This window comes from Colletotrichum acutatum (genome assembly GCF_030867785.1).
Source record: "Colletotrichum acutatum strain CBS 112980 chromosome Unknown BDZ83scaffold_217, whole genome shotgun sequence".
Classification (NCBI taxonomy): domain Eukaryota; kingdom Fungi; phylum Ascomycota; class Sordariomycetes; order Glomerellales; family Glomerellaceae; genus Colletotrichum; species Colletotrichum acutatum.
Genome location: NW_026849211.1, coordinates 1 through 18,206, shown reverse-complemented (window position 1 = coordinate 18,206; position 18,206 = coordinate 1). Strand labels below are relative to the sequence as shown.

The window sequence follows — 18,206 nt, the reverse complement described above, 5'->3', positions numbered from 1 at the left end:
GGAGAGGTTCCTACTAGGCTGCTTTTTACATGATCCGGAACAGCTCAGAGGTCGGTAAGGTTATTCTCGATACCCTGTCCCGACCATAAAACTGAGAGTCCAGGAGACCGCGGCCACCTACTCAGGTCGCTGATGTACCGTCACCCTCAACCCCTTGGAATCCTCCGGCATCACAGGAACCACAGTATCGCTCGTGATAACAAGATCAGCAGCGGTCGTCTCAAAGAGCTTCAAGGTTCCGACATCATCTTTCCCTTGAACTTCCTCCGTCCCGTAAACCCTAAAAAGTGCCGCCAGCGTGAGGTAGAGCTCTGCATATGCCAGATTGATACCCAGGCAAGCTCTACCACCCTTGCCGAAGGACACTAGATAGCGGTCCAGCAGGGGGTCGTTTACCCAGCGCTCAGGCTTGAAGGTGTGAGAGTCGGGAAAGACGCGCTCGTCATGGTGCACCAGGTTGCTGGTCATACTGAGGGGAGTACCGGGGGGGATACGCCATTCGCGATCACCGGCGCGGTATACGAGCGTTTCGTCCGGGCAGATGCGGTGCAGCCGGTGCGAGATGGCATGGCTAAGACGGACGCCCTCCTGCACCACGCCCGTCAGGAAGGGAAGACGCTCGAGCACGAGCAAGCTGAGGGGCTGCGATGGATCGGGGATCGCGGCCTCGAGCTCGGCTTTGAGCCGCGAGAGTATGTCGGGCGTGGCGAGGACGAAGTACGTCGAGACGCCGAGCGCCCAGGCCGTGGTGATGGTACCCGCCGCGACGACGACTTCGCCCTCCTGCCAGAGCCGGTCCGTGGACTTGTCGTAATCGGAGAGCTTGCTGTTCAGGATCTCGTGGAAGATGGTGCGGCGCGTCTTGTCGTACGCGTGCATTTGGTGTGCCTGTGTGATATCGGCCACCTGTTTCTTCACACTGGTCTGGAGCTGGGAGTAGGCGCCCATGGCCGGGCTCAGCTTGAGCAGCAGGGAGTCGGGCAGCTTGCGGAGCATATCCATCAGCGAGGGGAAGTGCTTCAGGACATGACCGGCTTTGCCGCCTTGAAGCATGGCATCTCTGAAAGAAGGATCAAAGTCCGCGGCCTGGAGGCGGTCCTCGCTTTTTCCAAAAGCATAGTCCTCGACGATATCTGGAGATCTAGTCTTAGTACGCAAATACATTATCGGCATTTAGTTGAGGGTTCTGACCGTTGGTGAGCGCAGCATAGGCATCATCAAGTTTCAGAGGGGCTCCGGACTGGGCAAACTCGCGGAAGCGTCCGAGGAGGATTCCCATATTCCGGTCCACAAGGGGTTGCAGGGCGCGAACGCTTTGCTTGGAGAAGTACGGCGACAGCGCCGCCCTACGGATGCGGTGCTCATCATGGCCAAGAGTGCCGATCAAGCTCTCGTCGACGCCGAAAGACCGGGTGATCCAGTCCCATTTGTCACGCTTGCGTCCGCTGCCAGCGTAGATGGTGTTGTAGAAGTCCGGATCCGCGATGTGAATCTCGTCTGGATTGATACGGACTATAGGGCCTGGTCGGGTATTAGTTCATTTTGACTCCCTCGATTTCCATGTTGGCAAAGATGAACACTGACCATATTGCTTGTGTAATCTACCAATTTTGAAGGTGTACTCGGGCTCGGCAACCACATCGTACCAGAATTCATACCAGTATGTCCATGCTGCTAGCTTTGGGCCCGGAAAGTGAGAGATTGGGCTGAGGAAAAGGCGATAAACAGTGAGGCAGAGAAAATAGATGATGGGAAACACGATGAGAGCCGCTGCCGCCAGCACCACCAATGGCCTGGCCGTCTCGACAGGAACGACGAATATCGACATATTGGCTCAATCTCCTTTCTTCAGAAGAGACAAAGAGTAGCTGAGGAGCCCTATGTAACGGATATGGTATCTAGCCACGGTGACATGCTGCAAGCTTTTGTCGCTCTACAATAAGTCGTCTTGAGTCGATAGCAAGCTCGTCTTGAACCCGTTCACATGTTGAGCTTGAATGCTGGGACCAAAACCCCACAGCAAGTCGGAGCATGCAGCCCAGTATTGTCTCACATAAGCCGGGGCCAAGATTGCGTAGAAGTCTGACCAGTCTAAAAATGGGGGTTTGCCCTTGTACACAGGGGTTGATGATGGAGACAATGCTCCAGGTCATCAGCGCCGATTACAGGCCCTCGGATTCGTCGGTAACTGACCCTAACCGCCCGATAAGGCCAAGGCTTGCTGCCAGAGCTGTAACCGAGCCCTTAGTAAGCCCTAACGCAGAGATATTCAAGGTAAGGTAAGGTGTATTGAGGTTATGGAGATGCTATTTGCACGGCACTGAGGTGTCTGCGAAGTGGGATGGAGCCCTGCGTCGGTTAAGTGGGCGATCTGCAGGTGGATGCAGTGGGCTGGGCCGATCCGTCTGCTCCACAATCCCAAACGGAAGGATTCGGGTTATGTGGGGCCCGCCGACGGGGTGGGTCAGCGCTGTCGGCGTTGCATTGCCACATGCCCCGATTAGGCAGGCGTGCCAATAGTGCGGGCGGCCCGCACTATTGGTGCCGTCTTGCCCGGAAACCCTCCACCGAGGGTCGTAGTGCCTTATCAACGTCGTCCCATCCGGCCTACAGGCAGCAGCTAATCTGCGTCAGGTAATGACATCGTATGTTTGGCTTTGGCCTGCATCTCTCGGCATGCCTCGTATCCAAGCTGAGGATCGATGAAGCTAGTTGCCGAGATACCGAGTGGGAAGCGCACCAGCTGGCCAGGGAGACTGGGCTGAAGTCTTTCCTTAGAACGTGAAGAACAATCGTCCAAAGTCAGATAGCAACAATTCTCAGATACCATCAAACATTACACCTGTACTGTACTGTCGACTGAGGCAGCCTGTCACGTTATTCAAGCTCGTCGCAATGCCTCTGGAACGTGCCGATTTCGTTGGTGCCATATGGCTCACTACCCCTATTCTGGTTTTGTTGGGCTCCAAAATCCCGAGACATCTGCGCTGGATCCTTTTGATCCCGTTCGTGGGGGTTTGTGTGCTTGTGGCTTTTGCTTTTCCCTTTGGCCCGGATATTGCAAAGAATTACACCTTTGGAACAGGTTGGGCACCAGACAGAACGTTTCATCAAGCTGAGATTCTAACAGCATTGTCTCTTAGTCTTTTACGTCGCGTTGGTCAACCTCAATCTTCTTGTGCTCGAAGACCCTTACTTGGAGCACAGGTGGACACAACCCACAAGCGATGGGAAGAAACCCCAACAGCCTTTCCACTCTCTCGGTGCATGGGAACGGATAAGATGGTGTTTTGACAATGCCTTTTCCACCAGAGGTATTGGATGGAACTGGCGGACTGCACCTCTACCTCCAGCTCCTGCTCCAGGCACCTCCAAACCCGCCTTCCTCAGACTATCGATGCAAAGAATACTGCAGCAATACATGAGCCATGATATTGCTGCCGGTCTTCTTCTGTGGCTGACTCATGATGGGAAAATGGGCGTCGTTGAGTTAGACTTCGTCCCCCGTTGCATCGCTACAGCCTGCTGGTGGGCCTCGTCAATTGCCGTTATGGATATCGGATATCACATCGCTTGCATGATCGGGGTGTCGTCCGGGCTTTTTTGGACGCGCATCGAAGACGTCCACCCGGTAAACGGACCTTGGGTCGAGTGCTACACCCTGAGCAGATTCTGGAACCGCACGTGGCACCAGAACTTTCGAAGGGGCCTGCAAATCCCTAGCAGATTCGTGGCCAGGAGAGTCGTCAGAGCACCTAGAGGGTCTATGCTCAGTCGGCAAACCCAATCCTCCTGCGCATTCGCCCTGTCTGGACTGTACCACTGGGCAGCAGCAAAGATGGCAGCTCCGTCCGAGTCTTTCACAAGAACTCTCACCTTTTTTCTGTTGATGCCTAACATTCTCCTCTTGGAAGATCTGATCATTCAGTTTGCCCAGGAGAAACTCGGATGGCGTGGATTCTGGTGGCGTATTGTTGGACTTGCGTGGACTTTCCTTGCTTTGACCATACTTGGTACAGGATTTGTGAACGATTTGGTCGCACCTGGACTTGTGACCGCTTTTCCAGCGCTGCCAATGTCGCCCACTTATTATATGCTGAACACTATGGTCGAAAACAGGAGTTGAGTCTGGTTGACCGCATTCATAACTGGGCAGTCTAGTGTATTGTTCTAGATATGAGGGTTTATTGTAATGTTCATAGACTATATGCAATGATTATAGCCCCCGAAAAATCATCATTTGATCTTGTGGCCACCAGGCACTAGCTCCGTGAACAGTCCGTCGCTGTCGTAGGTGTGTCTGACCTTTTTCAAGAACTCAACGTTTTCAGCTCCATAGCTTGCGACAGGATCCTGGTCTTCCGCAGCATAGTTCATGTACTTGAAAGGATGATACAAACCCTTCTCCTTCGCCGCGGCTACGGATTTCTCAAGAACGCTCTTGATGCCGGTAATCACGACAGCATCGTCTGCCTCACGAGACCATTCCCAGCCAAAAGAACAGACTGGAAGTCACATGTATCAGCCCACAAGAAACATCTCCGTTATAGTAGAAGAGATCAGACTTACCAATGAGCGGTCCAGATTCTTCATCGAGACCCATCACATTTCCTCCGCGCTTGGATTGTGCCCCGATAATGTTCTTCGTCAGGGGTTGAATGCCCAACATTGGCGCAAAGCGTTCGTCTTCACGTAAGCCATTCTCCAGAGCCCTTTCGACCTCTTCCACAAAGAAGCCGGCCATCAGTCGAAGCAGATCCACATCCATCCTGAAGGTGGCTGTCGTGAACCGGCTCCGCTTGCCCGCGGGCTCTGAAAGATTCAGCTCTCCAGCAAGGTCCGATAGTGACGTGACTCTTGCCGTTGTGACAACCTTGGGAGCCCCATACCTCTCGGCGCCGTCTCTGAACTTGGAAAAGATGGGAGGTTCCTCTCTTCCGAGAGTGTCATACTGCCCCACAGCCCAGGCGAAGTTGCCCTGCATGAACCCGAGCCCTGCAAACAATGAGACATGCTTGTCTGACGGGGCGTCGTGTCCGAATTCTACGAAGGCTGACGTGATGGCCGATGTCACGGATGGTAGCAACGGCCAGACGTGCAGGCCCCCCCACATGGGGCCTTGATCATACAAGTCCAGATCGAAACGGGTAACGACTCCAAAGTTGTTGCCACCACCGCGAAGCGCTCGGTAGAGATCCGGGTGGCTGGAGTGCGAGACGTCGAAGATGCTGCCATTGGCAAGGACAATCTGGTATCACGTCAGCCTCTCGTGTGGCAAACGTGGGGTCTCGCATTGCGATCCCGGTCCCGACTTACCTCGTAGTTGCGAACGTTGTCGCACGCCAACCCATGTAGTCCAGACAAGTGGCTAAGCCCACCGCCCAGAAGCAATCCTCCAACACCAACCCCAGTCAGTCGGCCCCCAACAACAGTCTTGTTCGACTTATCAAGCTCCTTGAAGACCGCCCCCCACTTTGCGCCCGCTCCTATTCGAGCTACGCCGGCACTCGCGGCTACTTCGACATCGCCTAAACCGGCCATGTTGACGGTGATCCCACCATGACTATTACTGAATCCGGGAATGTCCGAGTGGCCGCCCCCGCGGACGGCGAAGGGGCACCCCGTGGAGCGCGACGTCTGCACGACGAGTGCGACGTCCTGGGCCTCACGGGCGTGGACGAGGCATGCCGGCCGGACGGCCTGCTGCTGCTGCGACCAGTACAGAGACCCGACGTCAGCTTCCGCCCCAGTGATAGGCTGCTGCTCGAACTCTGCAATATAGTCGCTAACCGACTCGACGGATAGCTGACTAGATAGTAAAACGCACTGTCGGTGTCAGGGGAGTGTGACTGACCGTCTAGACGGTGAAGCTGTACGTACCGCACTCTGGCATGAATTGTAGTCTGCTATGAGGCCTTGGCTCGCCACAAGGGGAGCGAGGAGGACGCAGGTCCAAGTCAAGGTCAATGATTGGCGCATTATCGTTTGGTCCGACGCGGCAAAGCCAAGGATTCTGGATACCGGAAAATGACGACAGTTGGGCCAATAATATTCGGTGTATCGTGGGCGTAATATCGGAATCTGCCTCCCTGCTTCTTCCCAGAAGAATCTGCTTCTAATTACTTGCCCATTGTTCCAGCCCACGATTCTCAGGCTTAAGTAGGCAAGAAGAGGTCATGGTCGAAAGCCGCCCCGTCCGATCCCAGCAGATGCATTCGAAGACTGGGCATGACGCTCTCCTGTAGACGCTGGATTTGATTGCTGACCTGCATGTAAGCTTCACGCCCTTCGCCACATGTGTTCGTTCCATGAGTCCTAGTTGCATCCCCTTGGAAAGACCGGTCTCGCCCTATCAAGCCAGAGTGTCTATGAAGGTGGAGCGGGAGTCGGGCCCGCCCCGTGTGTAACCCTGCAGGGGTAGGAGGATCTCGCTGCTTTCCACGCGATGCAGATGGGTGTCATTAGGATCTAACGTGCAGTAGTCCTTTCTCCAACGGCCCGACCCCTGAAGGATTCTGAATTTGGCGCATCCTTCGCCGCGCAAACGGGTCCAATGACGGCGGTGTATGGACCAGAGCTGTTTGCGGGTTTATCCTGCTAGCTAAGCATGGTGGCGTTCACGGGCCACGTCGAAATAATTCTGTCTGAAGCGAAAGATAGGATGGTATTTCTCAATAGGATAACGAGAGACATATGCTGTAAGCGCTAAATCAACGTTGTATCGACATCCAACACGAAGAAAATGACCAATAGAGGGGTCGTCACACAGCATGTGTCACAAATCCGCGATCCATCCAACTCGTCTATCTATCCCAACGTGGCAATCCCCTTTGTGCTTAGCTTTGCAAGGCACAGGCGGAGCATGGGGTTGGCTTCTCCCGTCAAATGCTCCAGTCGGTCGATTTCCGACTCCAGCTCCCGCTCAACGTCCCGCAAGCAGTCGAGCGTCTTCTCAAACGCTCCACACTTGCGTAAGCAGCTCACCAGATGCGCCTTGCTCTCCTTGGAAAGCGGAGAAGCGGTAGTCGTGGCTACCGTCGGTCGCTGCCTGAACACGCCAAGGATGTGCCCGCGATATTCTGGGTGGTTGGCGAGGCAGTAGACGATGGGGTACGAGAACTTGCCCTCGTCAAGGTCCTCGCAGAGACCCTTTTGGGCCGCGTAGTCTCCGAAGTTCATGTAGTCGTCGCGTATCTGGAAGAAGCGCCCGAAAAGCAGAGTCAGCCGCTCGAAGTCGAGGCCTGGCGTTTCCGTAGCTGTGCTCTCGGCCTGCATGACCCGTAGCAGCATTCTGAACATGCCGCCGGTCTTGTGGTCAATCATGTTGACGTACTCGGCCTCGGTAGGGCATGCCAGGTTGAACTTCCAGTACAGGTCCCAGCTTTGCCCGAGGTAGAGGCCTTCAAGCTCTTCAAGCACTGCTGTCATCGCAGCTGGGCTGAGACTCTGAGCTACTTCCTGTACTGCTCTGACGAACATGAAGTTTGCGCTGTTGATGGACTGGGCTTGCCCGAAGATGACGTGGGCTGATGGGAGCCCCCGCCTGAGTGGAGAGTTGTCTTCCAGGTCGTCCAAAATGAGTGATGCATTGTGCAACAGGTTTACAACTGACGTGATTGTCTTGACCGCTGCTAAAGGCACGTGTAGCCAGGTGTTGAGAGCATCAATCAAGGTGCCGCGGACACCTTTGGAAGGCATTCCTGAGATGTAGACTGCCGGCGCATCCATGGCCAGGTTGGACGGTTTGTAATAGGCGTACTGGGAGACCGTTTGAATGTCGTGGTTTTGACATAAAACATCTATGTCCCTGCTTCTCTTTTTCCGAACACATGGTTCTTGTTCTGGACTTGCCATTCCGTACTGTGAGAGTTTTCTTTTGACTCCGTTGCCATTGGCAACAGTTTTGACACCGTTTCCGTTGATGATGGCGTTACCCCCGTTACCGTTCGAGAGAATCTCGATGTCGTTGCTTTGAAGATTGGTAGCAGTTTCATTAGTGATGGGCACAGTCTTGAACCCGTTTTCGTTGTGAATTCGATCAATACCTTGGCCGTTCTGGCCATTTGAGAGTGTTTCGTTCTTCCACGCGTTTTGTCTCGGACAAGCAGAACACCAATAGTGGTTTCCTGAGACCGCTAGGCCAGCGCAATCAATCCATCTTCTCAACTTCAATGATATTTTGGGTTGAGCTTTGTAGAGATCATCGCGGCGTTGACAGAAATCATTTTCTGACTTGATGATCCTGGATTTGACCGCCTCCTTGGCATCCTCAACCGAAAGTCCCATTGTTCGGGCAAACAGCTCCACGGCGCTCACGATCCTCTTAGACTGACCGGACTGGAGTTCTCTCAGTTCGCGCTCCCAGCTGAAGTAGTCATTCGCCAGTAAAAGACCTTCAGTGGCCGCGTCAATGATGGGCTGCACGAGCTCGTGCTCCGCTTCCGAGAGGGATATGCCCAAGCTGAATTGCAGCATTGGCCAGAAAACTCTAGGGGCTGGTTAGGTTTGATTTAGGAGATGAGGAGAGGATTTGCTTACAGCATGCCGCCGTTGTCACTGCGGTATTGGAGATATTCTTCCAATGTCTGTGCCTCCTTGTCGCTGTTCTTCTCGCTGATAGCGAGCCAAACATCACGAAAGGCAGCGAGCATATTCAACCCAAGCTCATGGTCGAGGTTGATACACTCGAGCATGCACTGTGAAACGAGCTTCTTGGTCTTCATTGCCCTTGAGTCAGGATCCAGACTGCTCTTGTCGTCTGGGTTCAAGGCAGCATGAAGCTCATTGTGCTCGGCTTGCGCTTCCTCGATGCTGAGACCCTCCCCAGTGTCTGAAAGTTTGTCAACTTTCATATCACGGATATGAATCTGGAAGGCAAGACTTACCGTCATGAATCAAACCCAAATCTGAAAGATATGCCAAGACTCCCAGACGCTCGGGAATGGCTTCAGGGTAAATGAGAGAAGACCAGTTGCCTACAGGCGAAAAAGAGAAGCAAGTCTTTTTCTCTCGGCCATCTCCCATTTCCCTGGCCCAGTCCCCGACAAACCGCCGGCTGGCTGCATCAGCGAGGTCGTCCCGTGGATGAACTCGGATCGGAAGGGTTGTAAAGCAACCCGTCTCTCGAGCTTCCTCCGCCGGTACGTGTCTCGATTGATACAGTAAGGGACCCATAATTGGTAAAAGCAGGATGAAATGCTTCGCAAAAGTTCAATTACCCGTGTCCGAAGATGAAATGAATATATGAGGGCAGCAGAGCCAACCACCTTGTTGTGCTTTCTTCGAGTTTAGATACTAGCATTATCCTGTTACCTTGCTCGACTTGGTTGATAGTTGTCTGCCGCGTCAACAGCTGCTACCGAATAGGCTGAGATAAGCCCACGTTCTGGGCCTGGCATGTGGGTGATTTAGGTCTCGGTGGGCTTAGCCGATAACGAGACACCATCACCATCGCAATGCAGGGTAGTTGACTTCATTGTGGAGGTAGGGGTCTGGGACTTCAATACTACGTAAACTTACATGCAGACTTCAGGCGCTTACGTGATAAGGGCTGGCAGGGGTGTGTCCCACATATTCGAAGCGCGAAGACGCGTGCCAATAGAGATCGGTGACTCTGTGTAGTGGACCCTGATTTTGTCATTTTCTGGACGTGAACAGAATCATGGGAAAGTATGAACCTGTCTGGTTCCGTTTGTTAAACACCCATGCTCGTAAGCGCTAGTATGAAGCTCGGGCAAAGGATTCAAAGCCTGCAAAGGGAGGGGGTGGTAGGGGAAAAAAGAAAGGATTTCAGAGGCCCGCCTCGCTTCGGTAGCCTCTGATATTGCTCCGCCGTGAATCAGTGTCCCTGAATTTTATCCCCAGTCCCCCCTTCAGTTTTTGATATGTCACTAGGTAGCATTTACAGAGCCGAGGTCCCGGGAGAGCTCGCAAAGACCAACCGTACGTATGGGTTTTGAAATCGATCTCAAGAACTGACGTCCCATCTCAGCCCAGCTCCATCCGGTCTTGCTTCCGCACTGACGACCGTCACGGACCTACCCCATGGCCTTCACCTCACCATTATCGACTTGGAGTATGGGACAGCAATTGAGTCTTGCATTAGTTATCGTATGTCATGATCTGTAGAAGCGATCAAAATGGCTACTGTTCTGACATTCTTTCCTCTTCCAGTTGGCGCTGGCCTTCGTGTCAGTCATTATCTATGGCTGCTTCTTGCATCCTCTCCGCCGCATTCCTGGCCCATTTCTGGCCAAATTCTCTCCGGTTGGTCACTTCTCTTCAAAGTGTACGCGAGCGATGATTAAATCATGAGAACAGCTATGGATTATGAGGGCTCTGCACCGCATGCGGTTCAACTCGGAACTGCAAGCTCTTCATCAACAATACGGTAAGGCCCTCAGCATCAACGACCAAATCTGTTCGACTGACGTGATCCGTCTGTTCCAGGACGTGTGGTGCGAGTCGGACCCAACGAAGTCTCATTTGCTTCACTTGAAGCGGAAACAGCAATTTACGCGAAACAAGAGGATGGTCGCTTTTCCAAGGATGGGACCTTCTTGACGCTTTTCTCGGACCTCGTATTGAACGCTCCGACCCTCATCACCATACCTGACCCTGCACTTCACAGGAAACTGCACAAGGTGATCCAGCAAGCCTTCACCCCTCAAGCGCTTGCAAGGCAAGAACCCATCCAAAAGCTGCATATTGACATGGCCATGTCCGAATTCGAAGAACTTGCCAAGAGCGGCGGTACCGTGGACATCGCTGACACGTTGGAGACGATGTTCTGGGAGATCATTGGTGATCTCGCTTTCGGTGAACCTCTCATGTCTGGGAAGCGCCGTAAGTTGAAAGCGGTGCCTTGGATATGCCGTCAGAAATAATGCTAACAAGGCGTCCCAGCTACTTACGAGTCATTGAAGCAGCTTGGTAAATCAACGATGCCCATGGTTGAAGCCTTGAGCTTTTTCCTCGCCCTGCCTGGAATTGCTCCAATACTTGGGATTGCTAGATGCCTCATCACAGCATTGCCGTTTCCGTCGCAACTCTCCAAGCTTGTGCCGTCTTCGAAGTTGCGCGAGTGAGTATTTCTGCAAACCTCTTGATCATTCCAGTAATCTAATACGAATTTTGAACAGCTGCGCCGAAAGGCAAGACGGAAGAGAAGACTTCCTCACCGCTATCATGGGCAGCGAGAAGCAGGACCTGACGCTCGACGCGGACGCATTCTTCAGTAATGCCATGGGCCTGACGTATGTACAAACCAATTCCCTCAATGCGACATCTGCTTAGAGATACCGCAGGCTGGCCGGATACCAGACAACAGCTACGACACTGTCCGCCACTTTCTACCACATCTTGCGCTATCCTGAGGCGTATAACAGAGTTTGCTTCGAGATCCGCTCGACCTTTGCCAGTGACGAAGAAATCACAGGAGCGCGCCTTGGCAGGCTGCCATTCCTGAACGCCTGTATCCGGGAGACTTTGAGGTTGCTTCCACCCGCAAACGGCAAAACGGCGCAGCGTACTGCTCCCTCATGCACCATAGATGGGGTGCACATCCCTGCCGGTACCACAGTCTCCGCTGATCTTTACACAATCCAAAGGTCGCCGGAGTATTTCGCAGATCCTGCCGTCTTCCGCCCGGAGAGATGGCTCGATGGTGCGGAAGATACTGAGTTCAAGGGGGACAACAGGGCCGCTTATCGTCCGTTCCTCATTGGAAGTAGGGCATGTATCGGTAGGGAGATGGCGCAGCAGAGCATCCGACTTATTGTTGGAAAATTGCTTTGGAAATATGACTTTCAGCAGCTGGGTCAGGACGGGTTTGTTTGGGAGCGCGACGCTGGCAGTAGTCTCATTTACACGGACTACAAGGTCATGGTACATGTGATGAAAGCCAGCGGCAGATCATAACGTATTCAGGCATTATCACGCTGATTCGATATCAATCACTACTCCGGCGCCCTCCCGAATCTCGAGAAAACGTGCTTCAATAGTATAGAGGGGCCTCACGTTGACCTTTTGACAGCCGTAATTCTTGCCGGTGTCATGGCTTAAGAGTCTACGCTGTTTCGCAGCTGTGCTCGAACCCCGTCATATCGCAGGGTCGTTGAACACATCGTATCGACGAAAAGACAGCAGTCCACCCCAAGGAGGCAAAAATGCCCCAGTTTGACTGGGGTTTAGCCCTGAAGGTGTGCGATATTTTCAAAGGATGGCGTTTCTCGTGTTGAGTAGGCTGTTCTAGCTCCCGAAAGAGGCTGCCAACCACGGTGCCAACGTCCCGTGCGGCTGCGGCCGCGACGCTGGCGCCCAGGGAAATCTTTACAGTAGCGCAAAATCTCATTGGCTTCGGATATACTAGCTACATGCGTAAAGCGCCTAGTATAAATGGGTTCAAGAGCTGCTATCGCCACGCTGCACATTTCAGGCAGCGATTTATCATTCCATGGTGATGAAGCTGTGAATAGCGTAAGATCAGTCAGCGTCAGGTTGCACCGATGAGACCCAACTTACTCTACGATAGCAAGGTGTTCTCTTTGGCAGTTTCCGCTACCTAAGTTTCCGATGCACTCCTGTGGATGTGAATACTTGACTCTGAAGTCGGATACGTCAGTTGCTGTGCCGCTTCTCCGCATAGCGACTGAGACTCATGCAGTCATCCTTATGTCGGCTATGGCTGTGGGCCCATGGCCCGTTCCCCAAACGAGACGTACGAGAGTGACTTGCGGGCCTTCCTATTTTGGGAAACCCTGTCCAGGTCTCGATGCAGTGAGAAGTTTTGACGAAGATAAGGACGATGTTCCATTGTACCTTGTAGTGTTGTAGTGCGTGAAGCAGCCCAGCCTCTTGTTGACGTGAGATCGGACGAACAGATAAACATCACCCATGGATGACACACGAAGAGTGGCAACTAGCCATTGAACGACACGATCCCGTCGGATACTGTAGGCCATACTTCCAGGATGTGGACAATAGCTGATCTTCTTGGCTACTCTGACCGTGGAGTGAGGATTGTTAACGATGGCAACTGATCCTGTATGACGGCCCATAATACATTGAGTATGCTTAATTGCTCTAGAGTTGGACATTTGAGGGGGCGGAACCAGAAAGGGAGTCGTTACTAACATTCGCCTTTGAATGAGTACCTAGGTTATTCTGAACCATTCGTTGCTTGCCTCTTCCACAAAACCTACTAGAGTATCGCACATGGATTCCTAGTAATTAGGTAATCTGAGGGCCTAGGTGAAGTTGATTGAGTTGAATAAAGCGCTCTCTATCATGGCTCTAAATATGATAGCCTAACTTTGCTCAACTCCGTGATGCTTCCACCGCCCTGTAAATCTCTTTCACGTATTCAACTGTCAAGTCAGACCCTTGACCAACATGGTAAAGTTTGTTCATGACATATACGATAGTCATCTTCATGTCCAAGTCCATGATGGCGACTGAGCCTCCCAAACCGGTCCAGAAACATATCCTTCCTTGAGGTAGCCACGTAGGCATCACTCCTTCACCGGTCAGACCAAAGCCGATTCCAAATCGTGTGGGCATGTTAGTAACCAAGTCTGTGCCATTTGACATCTGATGGAAAATTAAGTCAATGGTTTCCGGCTTGAGAAATTGTTTTCCATCGACATGCCCGCCCAGAGAAATGGCCGAGAGAATTCTTGCAATAGAGCGCGCATTTCCGTGGCCGTTGGCAGATCCAATCTCAGCATTGCGCCACAAGGCGGTATTGGCCATCTCAGGGCTGAATGCGGGGTTCCCCATGACCCGTGCCGAAATCGAGTCTGGACTAGGAGTGTAAGTAGAGTTGGAACTGTTGCTCGGGGGGACAGCCCATGGGATGAGATCAGAAACCCGATGCAGTTCGGACTCGGCGACGCCCAGTTGGAAATCTGCACCCAGTGGCCCAGAGATCTCGTCTCGAATAAAGTCTTTCAGTGTCTTTCCAGTGACCTTACGCATGACCTGCCCGATCAAGAATCCATGTATGAATGAATGATAGCCAGAGGCCGTCCCCGGTGTCCACCATGGCGCCTGTGCTGCCAGCAGTGACACTGCTCTGTCAAAATTGCATATTTCAGCCAGGGAGACTGGCTGGTCCCATCCCGCAACCCCGGAGGTGTGTGAGATTATGTGCCTTATTTCGATGTCTTGCTTGGAATTCGCGGCAAATTCAGGCCAGTAAGTTGCCACTTTCTCGTAGGGGTTGATAATGCCTCTATCGATAAGGACATGTGCTGCAAGGCTGGTGATAGTCTTCGTGGTAGAGAAGACGTTGACAATGGTGTCTCTCTCCCAGCGACGGGTGCGACTTTCGTCATAGTAACCACCCCAAATGTCGACTACATTCTGGACATCGATGTTGACGACGATCGAGGCCCCGACTTCAGCTCCTTCGGATATGCGCTTGCCAAGCAACCCTCGAACACGGTTGAAAGTGGGCTCGCAGGTGCCTTCAACAAGATCCGCCATGGTCGCGGAGGCAAGTGGGGTTGCAAGGATTCAAGGTATAATGTTGCAAAGGCGGCAAAAGAGACTGACAGCTTGTAAGGATCTTGTTGGTATACACGTCAGCAGGGCAACCGTACGGTTGGCACGAAGTGCAACAATAGATATATTGGTACTGCGTATGGAGATGGAAAGAGGAGGAAGTGGGCACAGCTCACGATTCCTCAGAAGTGGTATGTAAGTGGAAGGGTCGTTTGTACGGCCCAGATCGTCTTCCAGATCCACCTTTTCTGCCAACTGCCCAGAATCCAGTAGATCTCATCCGGGCTGATGTTTAGTCATACAGTGGTAAAAGTGGACTCGATAAAGTTGATGTTAGCTTACAAATCCGCTGTTCAATACCCAATTTTTGAGCTTCATCTACGTATCCAAGTGGACCACTACCGGCATCCGAACCTGTGAGCTCTGACCCCGTTCCCGACTGCGGATGCTCGAACATATTCCCTCTTGCCGAAGACACATGCCGGATCATATCCCGGATACGAAACGGTGTGACCAACTTCCTCACCTGCAGACTTGAGAACGCCCCAGAACTTGCCAAATTGCTGATTAGTCACCCATCCATAAAAATGATCAACTTCACAGGTAGCACTGCCGTGGGCCAAATCATCGCTCAGCTAGCAGGGGCGGATTTCAAGTTTCTTCTTTCAGAATTAGGCGGCAAAGCGCCTGCGATTGTATGCGAGGACCCTAATCTCGACATCGCAGCCAAACATTGTGCTCCGAGAGCCTTCATGTTTGCAGGGTAGATCTGTATGAACACTGAGCGTATCCTTGTTCATCGATCCATTCACCTTGAGTTTGAAGAAAAGCTCAAGACTTGGACATCTAAGCTTTTCCTTACCAAGGAATGACAGTCTTGTGCTCATTAAAGACTGAGCAGTGGCTAAGAATCGTGCTTCAGTCGGTAGTGCATTGACTCGGGGCGCCTAGCTTGTCTGTGGTGATCCGAACGTCACTGACAAGACCAATACGCGACTTCGACCTATTATCGTCAGCAATATTAACCCAGGTACGGAGATCTATATGACCGAGTCTTTCGGACCAATGGTCTCCGTTATCGAATTCGAGACTGATGAGGATGCCCTCGCGGTCGCAAATGATACGGAGTACGGACTTTCGTCAGCGATCTTCTCTCGAGATTTGCGCAGGGCTTCGAGGCTCGCCAAGAAGATAGAAAAGGAGCTGTGCACATCAGCCGAATGACTATTCATCATGAATCAGCCCTACCGCATGGAAGAGCCAAGTCTAGTGGCTTAGAAAGGTTTAAAGTGGGCATGGAGGAATAAGTCAGAACCAAGAACATTACGTACGATTTCCAAGCTGATCGAGTAGTCCTATCTTGAGACGATTCTGCTTCTTGCATAGCACCGCCGCGGTCATGTAGAGAACATGGCTCAATTTCAGGCACTTGATAGAATACTGATTTCAACGTGTCTTCTACCATTCCCTCCATTTAAAGGGTCGGCGTCATAGAAGCGTCCTTCATAAATCTGTCTTATTCCCTGTGAATCACTGGGCCTACTGGATGAAAAGGGTAAGGAGCGGACTTCAATTCCTTTCTTCTCACACGCTGAGTGTGCCGACTCCCCAATACCACAAATCGGAGACGTTGGTCACGATAAGAATTAGGGAAAAACACATTTCAGATTGATTTGTTCTGCTTCGACTAAGAGCTTCCCCAATATGAGACTTGAGAAAAGGTATTGTAAACCGCGTCTTCGACGTACAAAAGTGTTAAACTACTAGAGACGCTAAACTGATCAAGATGCCACTGGAGCACTATAGCCCTTGAATTCAGACTTTTCAGCCAGTATAATAGGCAGCTCTTCATCCGCTAATGAGTCGAAGGCAGACTTTTCTCGCGGTTTCCAGCCAAGAGCACGCAATCTGTTAGCACGGTTCCTGGCATTTTGACCAACGACCGGCAAAGACCACTTTCCAAAGAGGTCGTCATAGAGGTCCGTCGGAATCTGTCGAGGAGATGCATCATGGATCTTTTCAGCATCCTTGAGCGCCTTACCGATCTCCTCGGCGCATTCGCCCCATGACGACTCTTCACCATTCTCCACGAAGAAATAAGGATTTTTGAGGACCATATCTGCAGAGGTAGACTCCATATAGTGCAAGATGGTCAAGTATCCTCTGGCCAGGTCTGCGACGTGGACATGGCCCCAGACTGCCTTGCCGCCCCCAACGTAGCCGGCGTAGCCATGCTTAATAGCGAACCGAGCCATCGTAGTCAGCTGGATCGAGAGGCGGTTGCCTTTCCCTACTCCGTAGATGATAGGTGGGAGCACAATGGAAATCTTTGCTTTGTTACCGAACTCGCTACGGGCTTTGAGGATAGCGAGATCAATGGAACGATGAGGGGCGTCATCAGCGATGCTGTCAATGGTCTCTGGCTTATCATCTTGAAAGACCTTCTCGCTTTTGTGGTCGCCATTCGATCCGTCGGTGATGGCGCTGCAGCCACTGGTGTGGATGTAGATGGTATCTTTGCCCGCTTCGGCGCGCTCTCGGATACCATCCAAGATTGAGACAGCGGACGGCAGATGGTCAGCTGATGCGGTGTGGATGACAATGTCGGCATCAACTGTGGCATTCTTGACGACGTCGTGGTCGTCTAGCGACCCAAGGACGGTCTTGGCCCCGAGCTCCTCAAGACTCGCCCGAGCCTCCTCCCTTCGTACCAATGTAGACACAGGGTAGCCCTCGGACAAGAGCTCCCCCAAGATCTGAAGGCCGATGAAACCGGGGCCAACAAGTAGAACAGAGCCTTTATTAGTCATGTTGAGTGTGATGGATATGGGAAAAGTAAGTTATGGGGAATACAACATGATATGGACGAGGTTGTTTCGTCATTTATAGAGCTATTGTGCTGTTTCGAAATAATGGTTTAACTTACGACGCTTACTAACTGGCACTAGAAAACTGGGCTGCTGCTTATCAATCTAGCCTCTGATCGGCCCGAAGACCGGGAATATCGTCGCTGTGAGACGTTCCTGGAGGCAGGAACGTTTCTTGCAAGATTCCAATGGATGCAGAAGAGGTCTTGCGAATCGCCGCCAAACTTTATACCGTATCTATCTAAACCTGTCTATTCTCATCTGTATTGTATTGGTTAAAGATGGCAGGAGTCGTTTACATAGTGCAGCTTCGGTTCAAGCCCATTATCAGTAAGGACAAATGTGAGTAGTGCCCCGCCCTTGAAAGATGTTTAAGTAACCCTATGATATAGAGAATCCCGTGAAATACTCTCTTTTACCGATCTAGAATAAGAAGGTAAAAATTACAAACTCTAGCTTTTTATTATTTATTAAATTAAAAAATAGATCTTAATTACTAAGATTATAAATAATTATAATATTAAACTATATATTTATAAAATAATAAATTACTAACTTTCAACTATTATAACCTCAACTACTTAATATAAATACTATTTCTTTACCTAAATTCTTTTTAAAAAATAAAGTTAATATTAAAGTATTTGCCTCTTTTATTTTTAGTTTTTATTAATTTAAAAAGATATTAATAGCTATTATTTAAAAACTTTAATTTTTAATAACTAAGTTGACTATTATAACTAGCTAGTTATAATAAATATATTAATAGAAGTTAAGGCTATAAAAGCTAAATAAATAGTATTATAATCGTAAATAGCTTCTTTAAAGCTATAT

General features: G+C 51.3%; 8 protein-coding genes across 8 annotated transcripts; 2 read left to right on the top strand and 6 right to left on the bottom strand.

The window, feature by feature from the left end:
• Nucleotides 1-117: 117 nt before the first annotated feature.
• On the bottom strand, nt 118-1,828 carry BDZ83DRAFT_657792 (cytochrome P450; the record flags this gene model as incomplete). The annotated part of the gene is made up of 3 exons (XM_060510987.1): nt 118-1,133; nt 1,192-1,512; nt 1,585-1,828. 3 exons carry the CDS (start codon nt 1,826-1,828, stop codon nt 118-120), a joined length of 1,581 nt encoding a protein of 526 aa, XP_060357974.1.
• Nucleotides 1,829-2,801: 973 nt separating this feature from the next.
• Nucleotides 2,802-4,154, top strand: BDZ83DRAFT_643163 (membrane bound O-acyl transferase family-domain-containing protein). The gene is made up of 2 exons (XM_060509656.1): nt 2,802-3,085; nt 3,144-4,154. The coding sequence occupies exons 1-2, from the start codon at nt 2,896-2,898 to the stop codon at nt 4,124-4,126; spliced, it is 1,173 nt and encodes a 390-aa protein (XP_060357973.1). The 5' UTR covers nt 2,802-2,895; the 3' UTR covers nt 4,127-4,154.
• Nucleotides 4,155-6,197, bottom strand: BDZ83DRAFT_643161 (uncharacterized protein). Its single transcript, XM_060509655.1, has 4 exons — nt 5,881-6,197; nt 5,317-5,826; nt 4,570-5,248; nt 4,155-4,505 (listed from the first exon to the last, which is right to left on the bottom strand). The coding sequence occupies exons 1-4, from the start codon at nt 5,977-5,979 to the stop codon at nt 4,237-4,239; spliced, it is 1,557 nt and encodes a 518-aa protein (XP_060357972.1). The 5' UTR covers nt 5,980-6,197; the 3' UTR covers nt 4,155-4,236.
• A 242-nt stretch (nt 6,198-6,439) lies between these two features.
• On the bottom strand, nt 6,440-9,455 carry BDZ83DRAFT_183947 (geranylgeranyl pyrophosphate synthase). The gene is made up of 3 exons (XM_060501541.1): nt 8,886-9,455; nt 8,539-8,830; nt 6,440-8,488 (listed from the first exon to the last, which is right to left on the bottom strand). The coding sequence occupies exons 1-3, from the start codon at nt 9,172-9,174 to the stop codon at nt 6,808-6,810; spliced, it is 2,262 nt and encodes a 753-aa protein (XP_060357971.1). The 5' UTR covers nt 9,175-9,455; the 3' UTR covers nt 6,440-6,807.
• Nucleotides 9,456-10,044: 589 nt separating this feature from the next.
• Nucleotides 10,045-11,919, top strand: BDZ83DRAFT_758277 (putative cytochrome P450; the record flags this gene model as incomplete). The annotated part of the gene is made up of 7 exons (XM_060515008.1): nt 10,045-10,110; nt 10,174-10,266; nt 10,321-10,390; nt 10,450-10,845; nt 10,906-11,083; nt 11,142-11,255; nt 11,307-11,919. 7 exons carry the CDS (start codon nt 10,045-10,047, stop codon nt 11,917-11,919), a joined length of 1,530 nt encoding a protein of 509 aa, XP_060357970.1.
• Nucleotides 11,920-11,982: 63 nt separating this feature from the next.
• On the bottom strand, nt 11,983-12,548 carry BDZ83DRAFT_183938 (uncharacterized protein). The gene has a single exon (XM_060501540.1). It carries the CDS (start codon nt 12,350-12,352, stop codon nt 12,068-12,070), a length of 285 nt encoding a protein of 94 aa, XP_060357969.1. The 5' UTR covers nt 12,353-12,548; the 3' UTR covers nt 11,983-12,067.
• A 640-nt stretch (nt 12,549-13,188) lies between these two features.
• Nucleotides 13,189-14,748, bottom strand: BDZ83DRAFT_643149 (beta-lactamase/transpeptidase-like protein). Its single transcript, XM_060509654.1, has one exon. It carries the CDS (start codon nt 14,485-14,487, stop codon nt 13,318-13,320), a length of 1,170 nt encoding a protein of 389 aa, XP_060357968.1. The 5' UTR covers nt 14,488-14,748; the 3' UTR covers nt 13,189-13,317.
• Nucleotides 14,749-16,152: 1,404 nt separating this feature from the next.
• Nucleotides 16,153-17,467, bottom strand: BDZ83DRAFT_643146 (uncharacterized protein). Its single transcript, XM_060509653.1, has one exon. It carries the CDS (start codon nt 17,313-17,315, stop codon nt 16,287-16,289), a length of 1,029 nt encoding a protein of 342 aa, XP_060357967.1. The 5' UTR covers nt 17,316-17,467; the 3' UTR covers nt 16,153-16,286.
• Nucleotides 17,468-18,206: the final 739 nt, after the last annotated feature.